Genomic DNA, 20,703 nt, shown 5'->3' on the forward strand with positions numbered 1-20,703 from the left:
CCGTACATGCTATCTGTAATGCCAATTCTCGATATCCCTGCTCGCTTTTCTAGGAGAATAATATCCAACTTAAACTGTTCCTTATTGGCTGTAGAGCTTTCTACTAGATGATTAAATGAATAAGCAAGGCGGCGCGGCACGTAGTTAACTAGTTATATCAGCCTAAGGCAGCTTGTCGCATCTATCCACCAGTGAAAATACCTGCCATAGGCTAAGTATAAGGGCCTTTGACCCAATAGTTATATTTCTATATAGAAACCAGTTTCCATTGATTATCGCTCCGTTATTCAATATATATACTACAGATGTAAAGATTATTTATCTATATTATTCTACCAGTCTACCAGTGATCTCTAATTAGCTAATATTATTTGTAAATCAGAAACTTCATTATGTTATATAAGAGCAATGTAAGATCACATGAAGACCGAAAGAGCAGAGATCTCGCAATGGTTAGTACTCCGTACTTAGTTATTTGATAAGATTTTAGTCACATAGAAGACGCGCTAGTCAAGTGTCACGTTCGCTTGTGTCAGACTCGCTTGGGAGATGCGTTAGCGTGAAGAGTGGACGTACTAAGGAAAGCCCCAAAGTCAACCGGAGTACATGTTGCATTTGGCTGGATTATAAAACGCTATACCTTGCTGAGCAATGGTTACCTGTTCAAAGGGTTGGCACTAAAGCGCGGCGCCCGTCTCCTCACCCTCAACACTAATTTCCGTACACCTGCTTCGCCGAAACCTGCGCAATGCGGATAATTTGTCTTCATGGTAATGGCACCAACAATGCTGTAAGTTTCCGTTTGGTTTCTCTATTCTGGGGCGCGAAATAAGCAAAAAAACAGGTCTGGCCTAACAATACGTTTTATCGCAGATAATGAAGTTGCAGACTGGTAAAGTTTACCCTGTTCTTTTTGACAGGTCCAGTACGCTAAACTAACACCCACCACAGCCCCGCTCATCCACGAGCTGGACGACGACCATGAATTTGAGTTCGTCGAAGGTACCCTGCAGGCTCCAATGGCTGAAGGTACGGCTCGCAATGACGATAAGATCTCAACTGCTCTGCTAAGTGCTAATAGATTAACAGGAATAGAAAGCCTGGCAACGCCAGCCGATCAAGCTTTCTACGCATTCTACAACCCTGATGACCCCGCCACACTCCTCACGGCGCTGGACCAGTTCAGTAGTTATATCGACGATCAGGGGCCCTTTGACGGAGTGATGGCATTCTCCGCGGGGGCCGTGCTGGCTGGGCTGTGCCTTTTACAGCGTTGGCAACAAGGGAACCCGCTGCCGTTCCGCTTTGCCGTCTTCTTCTCCACTGCCTCCAGCCACGCCGAGCTGGCCCAGCTTAGCCTGGCTCCCACTCCAGGCTGTCTCCCCCTCCCCACCGCCCATATCTGGGGCCAGAATGACTTGGTTGCCCCGACGGGGGGCGCTAACATGGCTAGCTTTTGCGATCCGTCGCAAGCCTTTGTGTCCGTTCATGAAGGTGGTCATGAGTTTCCTCGACACTCCAAGCTGACCGAGGCCGTCCATATGATGCGGCGTGCCATTGGCCGCGCCTCGTCCGGACAGGCACGCCTTGGGCTGACAGCTAGCCAGCGATGTATCTATCAATGCGCCTGACATTGTACTAGTTAGCTACTGTCACATATGTCATCTTAATGAACTTATGCACTATTTGTATTAGCTTTATCACTCTTCACACCTCTGATATTCCACCTTACTGCCAACCATCTACGATAGCATACGCGGCTACTATCTACCGCTCGGATTTGACATCCTGCGGGTATTACTTGTTCCCTGCCTACAGACACTACACACTTGGGACTCAGCTTCAGGTTATCACCAACTGAGACGGTTCACATCCACATTGCTACTTATATCTCTCCGTACCACTCCTCCTTGTACATAATTCAAGCTTTTACACTAGTAATCCTTCATAATCCTTCGCCGAAATGGAGAACCCTACGACTCCCTTGTCAGAGCTCGACGGCATCGACAGCAATGATATTGCTGTTTGTGGCTTCTCGTTGAAGTTTCCACAAGATGCAACGACTCCAGAAGCCCTATGGGAAATGTTGCTGCAACGACGGTGTGCGATGACCGAGTTTCCAGCGGATCGTGTCAATGTCGATGGTTTCTACGATCGGCGGTCACGGCCAAACACTGTATGTTTATACCCCAGCTTCAATCCTAACAATGCGCATTCGAACAGTGTCACTAATTGTTCGCAGATGCCACTAAGAGGCGCTCACTTTCTCAAAGGGGATCTTGCCGAATTCGACGCCGGCTTCTTCTCTGTTGCGCCTACTGAGGCAGCGTCCATGGATCCTATGCAAAGGATGTTACTAGAAGCCTCCTACCACGCGTTGGAAAATGGTAAGAAATGCCTCAGCTTGTTTTACATCTGAGACTGCTGACTATACATCCACAGCCGGTATCCCGATGGAACATGTGAACGGCTCACCGACAGCCGTTTACTGCGGCTCATTTGGAATGGACTACATGTTGCAATTGGTTCGCAGCGCCGAGGTTCCTCCCCACTACGCAGCACTGGGATTCGGTCTGAGCATGCTCGCCAATCGAATCAGCTGGTTCTTCAACTTTCACGGGCCTAGCATGGCCATCGATTCTGCATGTTCTAGTTCCGCCATGGCCTTGGACACGGCCTGTGCCGCACTGAGGTCCGGGAATTGCTCCATGGTGCGTGGAGGACTATATGATTTATCGTGACGATGACAGATTGACTAACTGTCCGCAGGCATTAGTTGCTGGCTCCAATATGGCGAGTGCGCCTGAGCCCTACGTTTGGATGTCAAATGTCAAGTTCTTGTCAGCAGACAGCCGTTGCTATTCCTTCGATGAAAGAGGGAATGGATATGCTAGAGGCGAAGGGGTCGCGGTTACTGTTCTCAAGCGAGTATCAGATGCTGTCAGAGATGGTAATACTATTCGCGCTGTCATTCGCGCGACAGCTTGCAATGAAGACGGTCGCACTCCGGGCATTACACAGCCAAACCGCAAGGCTCAACAAGACCTCATCAAGACAACATATGAGCAAGCTGGTCTTTCGATGGAGCACACGAGATTCTTTGAGGCTCATGGCACTGGAACGCCTGCTGGAGATCCTCGCGAGGCTCAAGCAATTGGCACCGCTTTCATGAACCATCGCTCGAATGACGACCCTATTTATGTGTACGCACCTCTGGTCATGACTACGTCCGCTGTAACATCAGTGACTGACACATATCTAGCGGTGCCATCAAGCCGAATGTTGGCCATTTGGAAGGTGCCAGTGGAATGGCTGGCTTGATCAAGGCGATCCTCGTCCTGGAAAAGGGAATCATCCCTCCCAATGCCAACTTTGAAAAAGTCAATCCCAAGATTGACGTGGACTTTTTGAATATCTCCGTAAGTCTTGATCTGAGTATCGTCTCAAGTTTGGAAAGAATGTTGGTTCACGTATGTTCCTTTTTCTCAGTTTCCAAAAAAGCCATGTCCTTGGCCAACGAATGGCCTCCGCAGAGCCTCTGTCAATTCATTTGGGTACGGAGGTGCCAATGCGCACATCGTCATTGACGACGCCTACAATTATCTGCGGATCCGTGGCCTCAACGGCAAACATAACACGGCAGAGCGTCCACCTCAGCTACGGGAACAGTCCGGTACGATGCCACTGAGTCCTGCACTGACGCCGCCGCGACAAGAGAACGTACGAAGACTATTCGTATGGTCTGCATCAGACAAAGACGGCATTGCCAGAATCATTAAGCAGTATAGTACCGGTCACTCTCCTATAAAGCAACTATTAGACAAATATCAGCAAGTACGGCAACAGGGCGGTAAAGAGTCCATCGCTGCTACCGATGATATTACCAATCTGATGGCCAACGTGGCTTACACATTGGACACACATCGAAGTCATTTGCCATGGAGATCATTTGCCTTGATGAACACGATTGATGATTTTGAGAGCATCTCCTCGATCATGTCAACCCCAGTTTCCGCGCACGCCGATTCACCGTCACGAATAGGCTTTGTCTTCAGCGGACAAGGAGCGCAGTGGCAGGGCATGGGACGAGAGCTAACTTGCTACGACAGCTTCAGAAGCGAGCTAGAACAGGCTGACGCATATCTGCGAAGCCTGGGATGCGTCTGGTCGGTTGTTAACCACATAATGTATCCAGGCCCTTCCCACGACATCGACAACCCGGAGCTTAGCCAGTCGTTGTGCACTATTTTGCAAGTTGCCTTGGTCAACTTGCTGCGGCGATTTGGCGTCACGCCCGCTGCTGTTGTGGGTCACTCATCTGGTGAGATCGCTGCCGCATACGCCAGCGGCCACATTACACAGAAGTTAGCCTGGCGGTTGGCGTACTTTAGAGGTGTTTGCTCGGCGAAACTGGATCGCGATGGATATTTGGCCGATTCCGGGGAGCGCATCTCTGGTGCTATGATGGCTGTGGGGTTATCTCAGGTTGCTGGAGAAGAGCTACTCTCGGCTCATCGCCATGTCGTTTCAAGCGTTGCGATTGCTTGTATAAACAGCCCGCAGAGCCTTACTCTTTCTGGAAACGAGGATGCCATTAACTATCTCCAGGCCGTTCTCGAGGAACAGAAGATCTTCGCCCGCAAGCTTCGCGTCAGGGTTGCCTACCATTCAAGACACATGGATAGCATTGCAGCTGATTACGCGTCCATGATCAATGCCCATGCGGATACCGACGACACGGCGTCCTTCTCACCTGACATTCCAATGGTATCCAGTGTAACTGGCAAAGTCATTAGCGACGCTTCCGTTGCAGAGGCCTCATACTGGGCGTCTAATATGGTATCACCAGTGCAGTTTTCTCAAGCGGTGTCGGTCATGTGCCGGCAAAGCGCCAAAGATGTAACAAAGAAGCTGGACCAAAGTCATCTGTTGGTCCCAGCAGTAGACCACCTTCTCGAAATCGGACCTCATGCGACCTTGAAGTCTTCGTTACGGGACATACTGGAGACTGGCTCTCGCGGACAGCTTGGATACAATGCCGTCCTCTTCAGGAAAAAGAGCGCCATGGACACACTTCTGAGCGCCCTTGGCCAGTTGCACTGCGTAGGGGTGAAGCTCCAGTTCAGAGCCATCAATGAGCCTTCAGACAGCGTCATAAACCGGAAGATGTTGACGACTCTTCCAGAGTATCCTTTCGACCATTCACAGCGATACTGGCACGATACGCGCCTAAGTCGGAGCTACAGGTTGAGATCTCATCGGCCATCTGACTTCCATGGAACCCGATCAAATGATTGGAATCGCTCAGATGCTCGTTGGAACTGGAAGATGGAATTGTCGGATATGCCCTGGGTTGAACATCACATCATCAATGGCATGACGTTGTATCCTGCAACAGGAATGCTTGTCATGGCCATCGAAGCAGGCAAGGAAATGTGTGAGGAAGCAGGGTATGCTGTGGATGGATTCACTTTTGAAGATGTCCACTTCAAGAGTCCCATCAACTTTACGGCCTCCAATGACGGACCAGAAGCTCAAGTCTCTCTTCGCGAGGAGCCAACCAAAGACCAATCTTCAGCAACCAGATTTTCTTTTATTATTCGCACTTTCGGCAACGACGACTGGTCCGAAAACTGTCAAGGACACATCACCATTCACCATCGAGGCAGGGAAGAGGGATGGGTGTCCGCTCATGAAGCGCGACAGCGAAGCAATATTGCCAAGACCATTCTCGACCACGCCAACGGCTGCAACGAGAAGATCTCCGCCAAGCAAATGTACGAATATCTCAAAGAAATGGGGTATGAGTATGGTCCCACCTTCGCTCGATGCGAGGACCAGCGTATCCAGTCTACTCTGAAGCATGCTACGGCCATAACTAGCCTTTACAGTACGCCCGATTCAAAGCACGTTGTTCATCCCGCGTCTCTTGACGCCATCCTGCATCTTGCCTTTACAGCCCTGACGTCGGGCGGTCGTTCGTCCATGGCAACCAGCGTGCCGTCGCGCATTGGTCGCCTCTGGCTGTCTGCATCAGGGCTGAACTATACGGAGGCCAACCGGGTAACTTGCTTGTCACAAATCATATCAGTAACCGACCGTGGATTCATCGTTGCGGGAGGCTCAGTGTCCGCTGACAATGGCAACCACCTACGAGTATGGTTTGAAGACTTTGAACTAGCCAATATTACCTCAACGCCTTCTTCGCTGGCTTTTGCCCCAGACCCGAAGCAGTTCTGTATGAATGTTGAACAAAAGCTGGCTATAGACAAGCTTGACAACTGCCAGCTTTCCGACTATCTGCACAAGATTCACCCAGAACATGGAGATCTGACGGCATTCTACGACGACGTGAGCTTGCTTATTAACCACTCTGTATATGAGCTTCTCGCGTCTGTTGATCCTAGCGTCATTACGACAGATTCTGGCAAGGGTGGCTGGAAGCGACGCTACTGGCAATGGGCAAACTACCATGTTACAGAGGGTCGCCTGGGCGCATTGCCTGCGCTCACTGAGAGCATTGACACGGTTCGTGATCGAGTCAAGTCAGCGAACAGGGTGGGACGTCTCTACGCTGAAGTGGCTTCGCATCTTGTTGAGTTCTTCAAGGGCAGTGTAACGCCTCTAGACCTTCTCATGCAGACCGGGCTTCTCAGGGAGTACTACGACGAGTTGATGACCTACAGATGCATGAGGCAAGCTACAACCTTTGTCGATCTGCTCGCCCACCACAATGGTGGGATGAAAATCTTGGAAGTGGGTGGAGGCACTGCAGCTGCAACTCGCCATCTAATCAACGCACTGTCCATGAATGGCCCTCCTAGCGTGACAGATTCATCCAACTCACCCGGGTCCCTTCGATGCGAGCAGTACTGCTTCACAGACGTGTCGTCGACATTTCTGGAAAAGGCGCGAGACGAGTTCTCCGATCACCAATCGCAAATGTCTTTCCAAATCCTTGACATCGAGAAGGACTTTTCCGAGCAGGGAATTTCTGACGGGACCTATGATCTTGTCGTGGCAGATGCCGTACTTCACATCACCGCCGATCTGGAAACCACGTTCCGCAACGTCAGAAAGTCGATGAAGGCTGGTGGCAAGTTGATTCTGACGGAGTTCCTCCAGCCTGATGGCTGGGCGCTTGGCTTTATTTTTGGTCTTTTCCCTGGATGGTGGGTTGGATCAGAGGCGGATCGTCCGCTGTCACCGCTATTGAGCGCGGAAGGCTGGGGCAGGATTTTGCAAGATTGTGGCTTCTCAGGCGTCGATATGGTGTTTAGGGATTTCGACGGCCCAAGTCATCAGCTGGGTTGTGTTATTTCGACTGCTGTGGACGTGCCGTCGTCTGTCCCGCGAGCTCTCGCACCGCCAACATATCATAGCGCTACTATTGTCAAGCTCAACGATGTTACTCAACAGCACTCTCTCGCCACATCTCTTGTTACGTCCTTACAAGAGATGTTCAATGGACCCCTTGACATTGTGGACGCGAACATGCTTGCAGCATCGACGAGTCTCACCTTCAATCCAAACACTCTTTGTATTGCTTTGGTTGACTATGGTGCATCATTCCTCAGCTCGATGACGGAACAAGATTGGGCGGTTTTGAAACGCCTTGCTCAATCATGGCCTGGCATCCTATGGGTCACGGCAGGAGGAGGAGATGCTGCCGCACCAGAATATGGGCTGATTGATGGTCTCTCAAGGACCTTGCGAGCCGAAAACTATAGTCTTCATCTCGTCTCCATTGCTCTCGATCTAAATCGCGACGGCAGCGCTGGCCACATACATCATCTCAAGCAGATTGCACGGGAGATGTTGTCTCGGAAGCCTTCTCAGACGTACGAACAAGAGTATATTGAGATAGATGGCTGCTTACACACTCGCCGTCTTGTTGAGGCGAGATACCTGAAATCCGACATGGAAGCAAACATCCTGCCCTGGCAAATGGCCTCTACCAATGCCGTCGATGGCACGTTTGCGTTATCAGCGGCTTGCCCTGAAGATAATAATGGCATTCCGTACCTGGTCGAGATACCGGCTCCGGTTGTGGACAATGCTTTGACCATTAACGTCAGAGCGATCTCGCTTCAATATCAGGACCAGCTAGCAGCCCGGGGGTTGGCTCCAAAAGGCACTCAGCTTGGCAACTTCTGCAGCGGAATCGTAACAGACACACCATTTGAATCGAGCTTTGCGCAAGGGGAAAGAGTTTTCGCTGTACAAGAAAACTGTTTCCGCTCCGTTGCTGCTGTTGACCCATTGTCCGCTGTTAAGCTACCGGATTATATATCTATGGAAGACGCGTGCTGGGCTATTCCTCCGCTCTTGACAGCCCATCATGCCCTGTTGGATATAGGTCGGATTCGAACCCGCGACCGTGTTTTGGTCATGGATGGTTGCAGCATTCTCGGAGAAGCCGCAGTAGGCTTGCTTCTAAATGAGGGTGTTGCGGAGATCTGGTTGACAGCAGACAGCAGTGAAGATTGTCAGCGGGCTTCTGAGAGATTCGATATCCCAGTGCAACACATTATACCGACGTCTGCTGTGGGAACTGTCTTTTCTTCGACATGGTCAGAGCTTCAGCCAAAATTTGATCTTGTCTTCGCCACCACCTCAATCACCAATGGATTGGGAGAGCAGACTTTCAGAGGCATGCTGGGAAAGAATGGGCGAGTGGTACTCGTTTCCGATGATGCTTCCCAACCAGCATTCCGCTTTGGCTCTTCTTCTCTTCACATCTCTTTCGTGGCTAGCGACGAGATTCACGTGTCGCGGGAGTCTCTGGAATACGCCGTTTCTACACCAGTCTTACAGTCGCTCCTAGATCGGCGAGGCCAGGTCCCAATATTTTCAATCTCGCAACTGGATGAAGTCATGACGTTTTTGAAGCAGTCTGCCAGTTCGGATGCTGCTGTAGTGCAACTGGGCGAGTCGGATATGGTCAACGTGGGTTTACCCTCAGCCCCCCAAACTTGCTTGACGAAAATATACATCAGATGTTGATATTGATAACCTTTCAGGTCCGCGTTATGCGCAAGAAGATGGACTATATTGACTCCAACGCGACGTACATCATCTCGGGAGGCCTTGGAGGCGTCGGCCGATCCATTGCACGATGGCTGGTCAATAATGGCGCCAAGTATCTTGTCCTTCTATCGAGATCCGGACCCAAGACAAAGGAGGCGCAGTCACTGGCATTGGAACTCGCAGATCGCGGTGTGCAGTGCGAAATGCCCGCCTGTGATGTCACGAATCCCAGTGCATTGCGAGCGCTACTCGACGAGTATTCAGCAACTATGCCACCGATCAAAGGCTGTATTCAGGCCGCCATGGTCATGGAGGTAAGATCACGTCAATAAACCACTGTACGCTAGGATAAATGACTAACAAGGGATTTAGGAGGGTATATTCTCCGAGCTATCACACTCTAGCTGGAAAGGTACCTTGCAGCCAAAGCTACAAGGATCCTGGAACCTCCATGCGATGCTCCCATCAGACATGGACTTCTTCGTCATGCTGTCGTCGGTCATGGGCACTTTGGGTAGCGGCTCTCTAGCCCCCTACAATGCCGGAAACACCTATCAAGATGCTTTGGCGCGCTATCGAGTGTCCCAGGGCCAACGAGCCATCTCTTTCAACCTCGGCGCTGTACCTGACGCCGGCTACCTCGTGTCCAATACCGAGTACGCAACCGGACAACGACAGATTCACGAAACGGCCAAGTACACGCCTACGTATATCCGCGACATTGTTGCCCTGCTCGAAATCTTCTGTGATCCGTCCAACAAACTAGCCACACACCCAAGCACCTGCCATCCCATTGTCGGTCTTCGTCCACCATCTCACTGGGCCCACCTTGAGGAAGTCTCATTCGTGCTGACCCAGCCGTTCTGGAATCACATGCATCATATACCCTTGCCGCCTGGCGAGGCGGAGGATGTAGACAATGTGCACGGTCCCAAGGCCGGCAGGCAAGCCAAGGACGTTGTTGCTAAATTGGCAGCCGCCACGTCAGTCAATGAGAGCACGGAGATTGTCACCGAAGCACTCGCTGCACGTATCACGGCGCTGTTGGGCGTGGCAGAGGGTCAATTAGATTTACATCGACCCATGCATTCGTATGGTCTCGACTCGCTGTCTGCCATTGAGGTGCGTAACTGGATTGGCCAGACATTTGCTGTCGATATGCCTGTTTTTATGATCCTAGGGGGTGTCACTTTCGAAGGCGCTGCTGCTACTATTGTTCATCAGTTTCAATCACATACCTAGCACAGAATAACCAATGGAATTCTTTTTATGGACTTTTGTAGTGCTTTAATGCGGCCAGGCTACATTTTACCAGATGTAAAGCGTCATTGCTACCTCCGACGCAATTAGCTTTTTCGAATGAATTCATGAAACGAGACTCTATTCACTATCCTGATCATATAGGCGCAGTACCTTTGAACTACGACCCCAGAATTGTAGTCCTCGCTCAAATGGCCTAGGTGGTATATGTAATAATCATAAATTATGAAGGATATATAATATATTAGCTGATACTAATGAAGGTCTAAAGCAGTCTGGGTCTCCTAGCCAGATCTATAACAAAACTCTATAAGTGACCTCAACATATGATAATATATTTCGAGAAGCTACACTAATCACTGGTACACCGCTGCAGGAAGCGACCTTCCACGATGGTATGTTCCAACGGACAATGACTGCCTTTGTCGCCCGAATTTGCCTCATTTAGCCCCCATATGGCACTAGGAGGCTCCCGTCAATCCTCGCTAGAAAACGCCAGGTAGCGAAAAGGGGCGTGGCGGTACTGAAGCTAGGTCCCCTAAGACGAGAAATGTTTCTCAAAGTATTCTCGAACGGTAAAGAGATCAGTTTCCTTCTGGCCTTTGGCCACCTGGGCTGCCCTCTTCAACGCTCTGCTGTCTTTCAGATCATTCGGATGACCGAAGAAATTGCCATTCATGTACTGCGTGAAAGAGAAGACGTCGCGAAGTTCTTCCAATACTCCCAGGCCGTGGGTGGGGAAGTCACTTGGACTGGCTTGAGGCACGTATCGGGCTTTCTTGCCGGTGACTATTCGTCAAAGGAAGATGAAACAGATTCCTCCAGTTAGCCTATGGCCAAGAAAAGCATAGCACATCGGCAAGATACAAGCAACGAACATATGAAAATTGAAATAAACTTACCTTCCGTAAACGTCTGGGCCACAACTTCAAGCGGAACAGCATCACTGAACAACTGCACGGTTCGGCCATGATAGGGGGCCGGATCCAAAAACAGGCCGTGAATTTGATCGCCAAAGTCCTCTGCTACGGCAATCCAGGGCACCTCGCCAGGGCCGCCCAGTCGGGGGCTTGTGAAGGTCAGGTAGCCCTCCTCGTCTTCATTCAGAGGGAAACCCCCGAAGCAAGCGGCGTACTCGGGGGAGACAAAGTTCTCCATGTACCATCCGGGGAAGGCTCCAATGACAGCTTCAAACTCCGGCTGGTCGACGCCGTACTTGAAGACCTTATTTTTCTCATCCATTCCCTTCACGGCTACCTTGCCGTGAGAGTGCTCGCTCGCTGACTCGCACGTGCTGTAGATGAGGACCTTCACGCCTACCTTGGCGGCCAGGGAGATGAGGTTTTTACCGAAGATGGTATCGTCTATTCCGTCGGGAGTGGGGAAAACCTAAGTCAAGGGAGATTAATGGTGTCAGTGAAAGCTGCGAAATTTGGGAGAGCTTTCTCCCCCTTTTTCCGTTATGAACCCATAGTGAGAGAGGAACGTACCGGGTCGTGATGATGTGTATTCAACCAAAACCCCCAGGCACCATCCAGGGCGTTCCGCATCTCATCGTGGTTGAACCCGTCGGCTTTGACGACTTCGGCCCCAAGGCGAGCAAGCTCCTGGGCTTGCGGCGATGAGGGGTTGCGAGTCAAAGCGCGCACATGGAATCCGGCGGTGCTCTGAAGGAGACTTCGAGCGACGGAACCACCCTGGGCACCTGGAATGAATATATCATGGTTAGAGATCGAAGAAAGAAAGCACTAGTGATAGACACCCTATCTTACCAGTAGCACCGTACACGACAACTGTCTTGGTTACTGGAGCCATGTGAAGTAGTCTTTCTTCTGTGATGAACTAAGAGAACTGAGATCAGATAGTATTAGGTTGTTGCTGCTCCAGGCCACAGCAGGAATTGTCATGACTGGATATTTATATTGAGGCATACCAAATGCCGTGATCGTACCCGTGACTGGCAGTGATTGGGCTGCGCATGTCCTTGCATATCTAGGCCCCCGTACGTTGCTGATATCGACTGGGAAGAAACCAGTTCGGCAAGGGCATGCTTTACATAAGCCACAAAAGTGAATGTCTAGACCACCAGCAATCCCCTCAAAACCTACCAAGAACAGAGGGACATCCAATCTCTCCTCCCTCTCCTCCCCTTGGTAGACGTGGCCTTCAATGCACGCTGCAATAGTAGACTCTAGAATTACCAAGGCAATGCGCCCAGAGGCAGTGGATCCAGAAAGTAAGGGAAGCAATGGACGTCGGATGTAATAACCTGGGACACACGAGTTCACCCTTAGAATGAATGACTGAAATAATCCTGACCCAGATATAGTATAGTTGGAGCACACCGGTGGTATGCCTAGAGTAAGCAAGACAATCGGACTGTAAGGATATCTGATGCACTCAATCATCCATATGATTTTTAAGTTACTCCTCCAATCTATATATAATACGGTAGGCATAAAGAAGTATCTGGCTTCTCCGACGCGGCCACACCTCCATCGCTTTCGGATGGTACGGGGTATTAGCTGGAGCCACTCTTCCACTCATCAACAGAAAGGCCTGGACCAATTGCCATGACTGCGCTATTTTATGCGGAAGGTCCTCTACAGCCCTCGTCACATCTTACGCCCGGAAGTATGATGCCGTCGCGGTATATAATACTTGGGGAACAATATGCTGGAAAGGTGACAGAAGGCAAGGGGGGAATCCCTTGCTTTCTATGATTACAGTTCGACAAGTTCAATCTATATGGGCGTGGACAGGGTACCAAGCCAAGGTCGCAGAGTCTCTCAGACACGTTCCAACCCCTAGAGTTCCCGCACTTAGATGCGAGCCATTTTGGCGGAACCCCTTTTCAGGCTCAGAGGGCTTCAAACGTCAATGTCTAGATCTGGTGTGGTTATGACCATTTTTTGCAAAGCACCACCTCATAAGCTTAATATGAGAAGAATATATATTAGTAGGAAACGGTGCCCAAGTTTGATTTGGTGACGTGTCAATATTCCAGTACTAATTTATCGAGTCAATCAGTTGAGGCATGTGAATATGCGCATGATGTTATGCAGTATTAGACACATGTAAGGAGGAAACAGCAATGTTATAACATAATAATCCCTAGTTGTATTAGAGGAACACCTAACCTCTCTCCCTCCATTTAGTCCGCACAAGCCGGTTTCGTTGGCTGTTGTTTCTCTTTCTACCTATTTTCATCGAACTTCTAGAGAAATTCATCCCCTGTGAATTTTCAAGTTTTCTATTCGGAACCCAACTCATCCTTCTTGTTATCGTTCTAGGTTGCCTGCTAACAGGCCACCAATTGCTAATCAACATGACAGCTGGAAGCAGTAAGAAGATTATCACAGTCGTTGGTGCAACAGGTAACCCAATGTTCCATCATTCCTTTCTGGAGACAGGAGAGGTGAGAGATGTCAAGGTACTGATAACTTCATGTTACGCCAGGCACCCAAGGAAGCTCAGTCGCACGATCCCTGCTCCAGAACTCCAGTTTCGAAGTGCGTTGTGTCACACGGAATGTCTCTTCAACCAAGGCCCAGGAACTGAAGCAATTGGGTGTCGTGCTCGTCGAGGCGGACGGGTTCAATGTGGCGCAAATGACACAGGCCTTCAACGGCAGCTGGGGCGCTTTTATTAACACCAATTCTGAAGATCCGGTTGGTGCAGCCGTCAGAGACAAAGAATGAAAATCAATACTGACCGTTTCACCCATCCATTAGCGTCTAGCCGAACTTGGCAAGACGGACGTTGACCTTGGAGGCAACATATTGCGAAGTGCCGCCGCCGCCGGAGTGCAACATGTGGTCTATAGCTCTGCGCCCGAACCTGCTAGGCTCACCAATGGTGAAATACGTATCCCAGGCCTTGACTGTATGTATAGCTCTGTGGGTCCCTTTTCTATCTTGAGTACTAATCCAAGAGCGTGAGGAAATACAGGGAAAGGAGAGGTTGAGGCTATCGGTCGTGGGCTACCCTTCCAGACGTTCACTCCAATAATCTTGGCCTGGTTTTTGGAGAACTTTCTGAGTGGACCGTATAGCGAGATCTTCGGAGGCTTCCCAATTAAGCAGGATGAGGAAGGCTACCTCACCTACCGAATCCCCCTCTGGGGCGGACGTGAAGATGCCCCGTGGATCAGCGTCACCGACGATCTCGGAGACATTGTGCACGGGATCTTCCTCAACCCGCTTCGCTGGAATGGTCGGCTGGTCCAGGCCAACGGAGATATCAGCTCGTTTAGCGAGATTGTGAGTAAGTTCGTCAAAGCTACCGGGCGGAAGGCACGGTTCGTTCCCTACGCTAGTCCGGATGACTTCCCGACACATGGTCTCCAGTTCTTGGAGATGGTCCGAGACACCTTTAAGTGGACCCAACTCCGTGACGGTGAATACTACGGCTCTCAAATCACCGAGCTACGGTCCGCTGCCGAGCTGAAGCAGGCTGCATTTCATGCCAAAGGTGGCAAAGGTCGTGAGACGTTGCTGTCAGTCGAGGAATGGTTCAAGGCGCACTTTGCCGACCATTAGACGAGACATACGAGTTATTCGTATCTGAATAGCGATTAGACAGCTCCACAAAAGCAGCTAGAACACTATAACGGTGTAGGCTATCTTATCATATTGGTCGAACTGATTCTCTTGATAATATTAATCACCCTGCTCCCTCTCCCTGCTACTCGACTCATGTGAGGGAGCCTTTTAAGTTCAGCCACAAAGTATGATAGGCTCACTTGTTTCTCCATTACAAGGAACACTTCGGGGCTGGCCAGATGCGCTGCAAGCTGGACTGAAGTAGGTAAAAGTGAGCAGATCATGCTGCCCAGTCCCAGATAATACATACAGTTACCCAATTAGCGGGTGATTTATGATACTACTGGCAACAAAGACTGCATATGACTAAGATATATATACATATATATCGTATCTATTCAGAGATCCCTAATACTCTGAGTACTCAAGAATGTCCGAATCTATCCTAAGATCTATTCAACGTATAGATGTAATATCTCACAAGAAACCTTGAGTCTGACATTGAAGTATATTTGTACGTGATGGAGCTCATTCTGACACCGATGCACTGTGTCTGGACCCCTTCGCGGAGTACATAACCCCAGGTTCCCCCCTCCTCCCCTTACATAAAAGCAGCAGCGGTGAGCGTCGTTCCACACAAAACACATATGCCATAACGTAATAGTGCAATGTTGTCAAGTACAGAATCATCACAGAAACTCAATCCCCCTTGCTTACTACTCCCTGGGAACCCACGATAGAACCTGCAATGACGAGGATGCCCCCGCTGGCTGTTGTCGCAAGATCAGACACAATGATGGCACCTCATATGCGCAACTCCCATCTCTTGGGTTACACTGCCACCGCCGCAGAATACGGCCGTTGTGCATGCCGAGCTCCAGCCGACAAATACGTTCATCATGCCGAAATCCTCCTATCTTGGCGCATGTCAAGAATGTGTTCAGCGTGGTCCTGTTGCATACACTTCCTTGATAGGAAGACTTCGAGAGGCATATGCGCCTTGCCTGTTGGTGTTTACTTAACCTTGACTGACAGGTAACGTATGCTCGTAGAATAAGAGCTTTCTGCCGATTATCCTGCCGTTACGTACGATCGCCGGTGCGATATCCCTTCAACTGCAAAGTCCCTTGAACATGGTTGGATGGATAAAACCTCTGACATTCATGATGTTGCTTGGCGAAGACGACAGAAGTTTATTTGGTTGATTGGTTCTTACGTTCTCCTCCAATGCAGGCTAGCAGACAGATAAGGGCAATGAGTAAGGGATATTCTACGTGGTTGGAACGTACGAAAGGACGTCTGGCTGCAGCTTCTGTCACTCCTTGGCCGAAATAAATTACTTATGGCCTCGATTCGTAGATGGCGTTCAATATATCCCGTTGGACTGCGCGCATATGGATCGGTACTAGACCTTCGATGATTCATCGGAGATAGTGGTGACTACTTCACCCTCCCCCTTGTATTGCTCCTGCGAAAGTGAAAGGTAAAATACCTCCGCAACATGCAAATTTATGTGCCAGCTTGCACTACTTGGGAGGTCTAGACTCAACTAAGATTAAACCTGTTTCACGTAGCACGACGCGTTTCTCCATGAGAATGACTTGCTAAAAGAAGAATCTACATGGGGTTAGACTCGGGCAGAGGAGGACATGATCGCTACGTACATGTATGGCCGCCAATACTGTATACTATTCAGTTCAAATCAATTCATATTCGTATACCTATTAAGCCTCGTAAGTTCTTCCACTAACAAAATTACTAATTCTACGAATCACGTGGTTGACACTGATTCAAAAACCACCAAGCTACGTACGATATCCCTCAGGTAACCACTGACGGATGTACTGCTTGAAGAGGATGGACATGGGCTCCGTATTCAGAACATCAGGGGCATCTTGAAGGGCCTCCCGGAGGTTGTCCACGCCAAACGTTGCCATCTGCTCCTGCACCTCCCAGCGAGTCAGCTCACCCAGCACCTTCTCTCGCAACATGGGCATCAACGGGTGCAAGGGGTCTTGGGTCTTGAAGGAGAAGCGCTCGACCCATTTGGAGTAAGGCAACGGCTTCATTTTGAGAGGCGTGAGGGAATCGAGCATCTCGAAGGTAGTGATGAGGTCTATGGCGGCCTCGCGGCGGGGCTGGACGAGGTTGTAGGCATGGCCCAGGCGTGCTGGGTTGGCGGCAATGTGCAGTAGGGCCCCGACAACAAAGTCGACAGGGATGAACTCCTTGCGTTGTGCAGGGAGCACAGGATAGGAGCCCATGGCGAGACAACTAGAGAACAAACGGCCGACAAAGTCATCTGGATTGCTGATGCCGCTTTTCGAATGGCCCAGAACGAACCCCGGCCGGTAGATGGCGACAGGGAGTCCATTGTCAATCGCGTTCCAAACCACACATTCGGCCACCATTTGGCTCTGCGAGTAGCCCGTGTCGTAGTGTAGTGCGCGCATGTATTCGCGCGGCCGCTCGTCCTCGGCCAGATACTTGGCCCCGAGCACGAATCCGGATGGTCCGTAGGCGGCGATACTAGAGGAATAATGCAGCATTTTGGGTCGCTGGTAGTTGGCGAACTCAAGCATCCGCAGGGTGCCAATTACATTGGCGTTTCGGTGGGTGGAATAGGGCTGGACGTAGTTCACTTGCGCTCCCAGGTGGAAGACGACGCTGGCCCAGCCGGCAAACAGGTCATACTCATCAGGGGTAAGGCCAAGATAGGGTTGTGCAAAGTCTCCAGGCACGATGAGGATCCGCTTTTCCATCCCTGGCTCGAGCTCAATCCGGTACTTGTCTAGGTTCTTGCGCAAGCGCGCCAATCCGGCCGTGGTATCTTTGGCCCGGATTAAACAGGCGACCCGGCTCACCTGCGGCATCTTGAGCAGCTCATACAGCAGGAAAGCACCGACGAATCCGGTGACTCCTGTTAGGAACACCCGTCCCTCGCCTGGAGCCTTCCAGTCAGGCACCGTGCCCCCTATTGGCATGAGTTCCTTGCCCAATTCCCCGTCCTGCTTCCAGACAGCCTCGAGTTTCTCGTGGCCATCGTCAGATTGGGTCCCCGTCTGGAGAGCCAGAATCAGCCGCGCTAGCGCGTCCAGCGTGGAATACTCGTATAGCTCTGCCGACTGCAATTCCACCGCGAAGGCCTGCCGAACTCGGGTAACCAGAGTGGCCGCCTGCAACGAGGTGCCGCCGATGTAGAAGAAGTCATCGGACGGATCAAGTCCTGCCACTGGCAAACGGAGAATCTCCAGCCAAAGGGCTTCGAGATGTACCAGAACCTCCGGGTAGCTGCTTTTACGCGGGACATGACCCGTTTTGCACAGTGACGCAGACCGGGCCACTTTCGCCATCTTCTCCAGGTACTGTTTCTCCAAGCGCTTCCGGTCAACCTTCCCAGTCGGACCCAGGGGAAAGGCGTCAATGAATTCAATCCGCGGCACCATATGCGGAGTGCGTTGCACAAACTCCCGCACGATGGTGTTGGCGTTGGTGGTATCCGAGCTGGGTATCACGTAGGCTAACAAGATGGCTCCGACGGTGGAATCCTCGGGCTGCACCTTCAGCACCGCAGCATCGAGGACGAGTCCCGTCTCGCGTAATAGATGTTCAACAGCCTCCAATTCTATACGTTGCCCCCGGATCTTGACCTGATTATCCCTCCGGCCGATGAATTCGTACAAGCCGGCCTCGTTCACGCGCATCAGATCTCCGGTCCGATACAGTGTGGTATCTGCCAGATGGGGAGCATGCACGAACGCCTTGGCAGTTTTCTCGGGGTCCTCAGCGTATCCCCGTGAGACTCCAGAGCCTTGGACTAATAGCTCTCCGACCTCGCCAGGAGCCACGGGCTGGAGGTTCTCGTCGACAACATGGACAGTGATGTTGGGGACGGTGCGTCCCAGTGGAACACTGTTGGCCTTCACATCGCTGTGCAGGACTAGATGATAAAGGCAGTAGATGGTCGTCTCGGTCGGACCATAGATGTTGTATAGTCGCTGCGGCGGGCCGTTCTCAAAGATTGTCTTGATGGTCTGCATATTCATGACCTCGCCGCCGGTCATCAGGGTACGAATGGTGGCGAAGGCCTTGGGAACGACATTGGCCGTCGAGGTCAGCAAGGCGCTCGTCAAGAACATGGTATCAATCATCTCCGAACGCAGTCGTTTGCAAAACGCCTTGGGATCCAATAGTACATCTTGCGGGATGATCACCACGGTGGCACCGCCGAGGAGCGGAACCCAGATATCTAATAGACTAGCGTCGAAGGTGATATTCGAGACTTGGGCGAACCGTTCCCCACGCATAATGGGGTGAATGCCTTGATATGCGCGGCTCATAAGACCTTCTGCTTGGAGCTGCACCGCCTTGGGCGTTCCTGTCGTGCCGGAGGTATGGAAGATATGCGTCAGGGCGTCCGGGCCATTGGAAGAGATGACCGTCTCGGCCGTCTGCGCCTGACACTGGGTACTGATCTCCTCATGATTGGCGACTAGACGGTCGTATTTTGAGAGGCGCTCCTGACGTTCTGGATCAGTTATGACAAGGCGACAACTCAGTCGGCTGAGTAACTTGTCCAAATAGCCATCGGGCTGCCGGATATCCAAAGGTACGCAGTATCCGCCGGCATAGATCACAGCAACCTGTGACACGATGTGGTTGATACCCCTCGGGGACAGAACCGCGATGGGTGATTGGACGGGGAGTCCCTTACTAAGGATCTGATGAGCAAGATAGAGAGCCTTGAGGTGTAATTCCTCAAAGGTCAGTGTCTGCTCATCACTCTTGACTGCGATGGTCGTCTTTGACAGCCGGACCTGCTGGTATAGTGCCTGTGGCAAGCCGAGTGGTTCCAACGAGCCCATTGTCCCAATGCTAGATCAACAGAAATTATAAACTGAGCAAGGGTGTGTCAGACTATGATTTCCACGAACTGCAAACGGTTGAAGAGTATCTATGTCTTGATCTGTCCGGCAACGCCCTCTTCTTTAAAGACTATCTATGAGTTACCAACCCTTCTATACAAGCTGGAAAACAACGCATCCTGTCTGGGCAGTGCTACATGCAGCCATCATGGTATGGACTTCGCTTGCTCATTCCAGAAGCCCATGCACTCATCTGCGCGCATGGACTACCATAGACAGGGCGCACTTTTGCATGTTGACGTGGACAAACCTTCGAATGAGATTACCAAGAAGCCTGCTATGAAGCGGCTACTGTGGCTTTGAAAAGCGGTATGACTACTGCTATCGGGAATATAAGGACATATCTTGTTCATCGAGGGATCCCCTTGCGGGATCCTGTCCCAGAAACGCTCAAGTCTAACGCCATCTGCAAGGAATCTGAAGGTCGGGCATACGGTGCTACAAAGGCCGTTATAGTCTTGTTTTCTTGACGGATCTAGAACGAACCATGGGGGTGGGAAACTTTAGGGACTGACACCATAGAACGAGCCGGAAGAGGGTTGCTTACTTGGAGAGATCCCGATTAGTCCGATCACATGGGGTATCTGTGCCCTTCCACTGGACCATCTCGAAGTATAAAAGTCTATTGATGTTTTGTGGCGCTCATGGCTGTAATGAGGTCAGCTCTGGTGTCCGAGAATGGCGTAGGAACATTCCAGCCAACGAAACCTATCTTCACTGCCGGTCAAATGCATGGCACAGTGTAGATGGTATCAGGAGGGTCTTGTGACAGCTCGGGTCCAGGCCTGATAACTGGGCTTCTGGGGTGTGTAGTGTCTTCGAGTCTAGATGATGCGTAAGGGGGCGTGGTATTCAGGTAATCAGACACCAAACTGCCGGCAGTTGACTGCGCCACTCCACATATGTGACCATTCTTTGCTCCAGCATACTTGTTCCATTTGACG

The 20,703-nt window shown here is 50.9% G+C and overlaps 5 protein-coding genes across 5 annotated transcripts; 3 read left to right on the forward strand and 2 right to left on the reverse strand.

The window, feature by feature from the left end:
• Positions 1-654: 654 nt before the first annotated feature.
• Positions 655-1,797, forward strand: ASPBRDRAFT_332904 (uncharacterized protein). Its single transcript, XM_067623104.1, has 4 exons — positions 655-790; positions 874-892; positions 952-1,029; positions 1,090-1,797. The coding sequence occupies exons 1-4, from the start codon at positions 749-751 to the stop codon at positions 1,629-1,631; spliced, it is 681 nt and encodes a 226-aa protein (XP_067474832.1). The 5' UTR covers positions 655-748; the 3' UTR covers positions 1,632-1,797.
• A 166-nt stretch (positions 1,798-1,963) lies between these two features.
• ASPBRDRAFT_135268 (uncharacterized protein) lies at positions 1,964-10,272 on the forward strand (the record flags this gene model as incomplete). The annotated part of the gene is made up of 8 exons (XM_067618686.1): positions 1,964-2,176; positions 2,243-2,387; positions 2,443-2,711; positions 2,770-3,203; positions 3,263-3,419; positions 3,490-8,949; positions 9,024-9,344; positions 9,403-10,272. The coding sequence occupies 8 exons, from the start codon at positions 1,964-1,966 to the stop codon at positions 10,270-10,272; spliced, it is 7,869 nt and encodes a 2,622-aa protein (XP_067474833.1).
• A 556-nt stretch (positions 10,273-10,828) lies between these two features.
• On the reverse strand, positions 10,829-12,105 carry ASPBRDRAFT_135301 (NmrA/HSCARG family protein; the record flags this gene model as incomplete). Its single annotated transcript, XM_067618688.1, has 4 exons — positions 10,829-11,079; positions 11,193-11,679; positions 11,781-11,995; positions 12,063-12,105. The coding sequence occupies 4 exons, from the start codon at positions 12,103-12,105 to the stop codon at positions 10,829-10,831; spliced, it is 996 nt and encodes a 331-aa protein (XP_067474834.1).
• A 1,313-nt stretch (positions 12,106-13,418) lies between these two features.
• Positions 13,419-15,270, forward strand: ASPBRDRAFT_47640 (NmrA/HSCARG family protein). The gene is made up of 4 exons (XM_067625899.1): positions 13,419-13,667; positions 13,750-13,961; positions 14,025-14,175; positions 14,242-15,270. Exons 1-4 carry the CDS (start codon positions 13,619-13,621, stop codon positions 14,829-14,831), a joined length of 1,002 nt encoding a protein of 333 aa, XP_067474835.1. The 5' UTR covers positions 13,419-13,618; the 3' UTR covers positions 14,832-15,270.
• Positions 15,271-16,410: 1,140 nt separating this feature from the next.
• On the reverse strand, positions 16,411-19,980 carry ASPBRDRAFT_47641 (non-ribosomal peptide synthetase). The gene has a single exon (XM_067625900.1). The coding sequence runs from the start codon at positions 19,697-19,699 to the stop codon at positions 16,640-16,642; it is 3,060 nt and encodes a 1,019-aa protein (XP_067474836.1). The 5' UTR covers positions 19,700-19,980; the 3' UTR covers positions 16,411-16,639.
• Between the last annotated feature and the right edge of the window lie 723 nt (positions 19,981-20,703).

Source organism: Aspergillus brasiliensis, assembly GCF_001889945.1.
Source record: "Aspergillus brasiliensis CBS 101740 unplaced genomic scaffold ASPBRscaffold_15, whole genome shotgun sequence".
Taxonomy (NCBI): Eukaryota; Fungi; Ascomycota; class Eurotiomycetes; order Eurotiales; family Aspergillaceae; genus Aspergillus; species Aspergillus brasiliensis.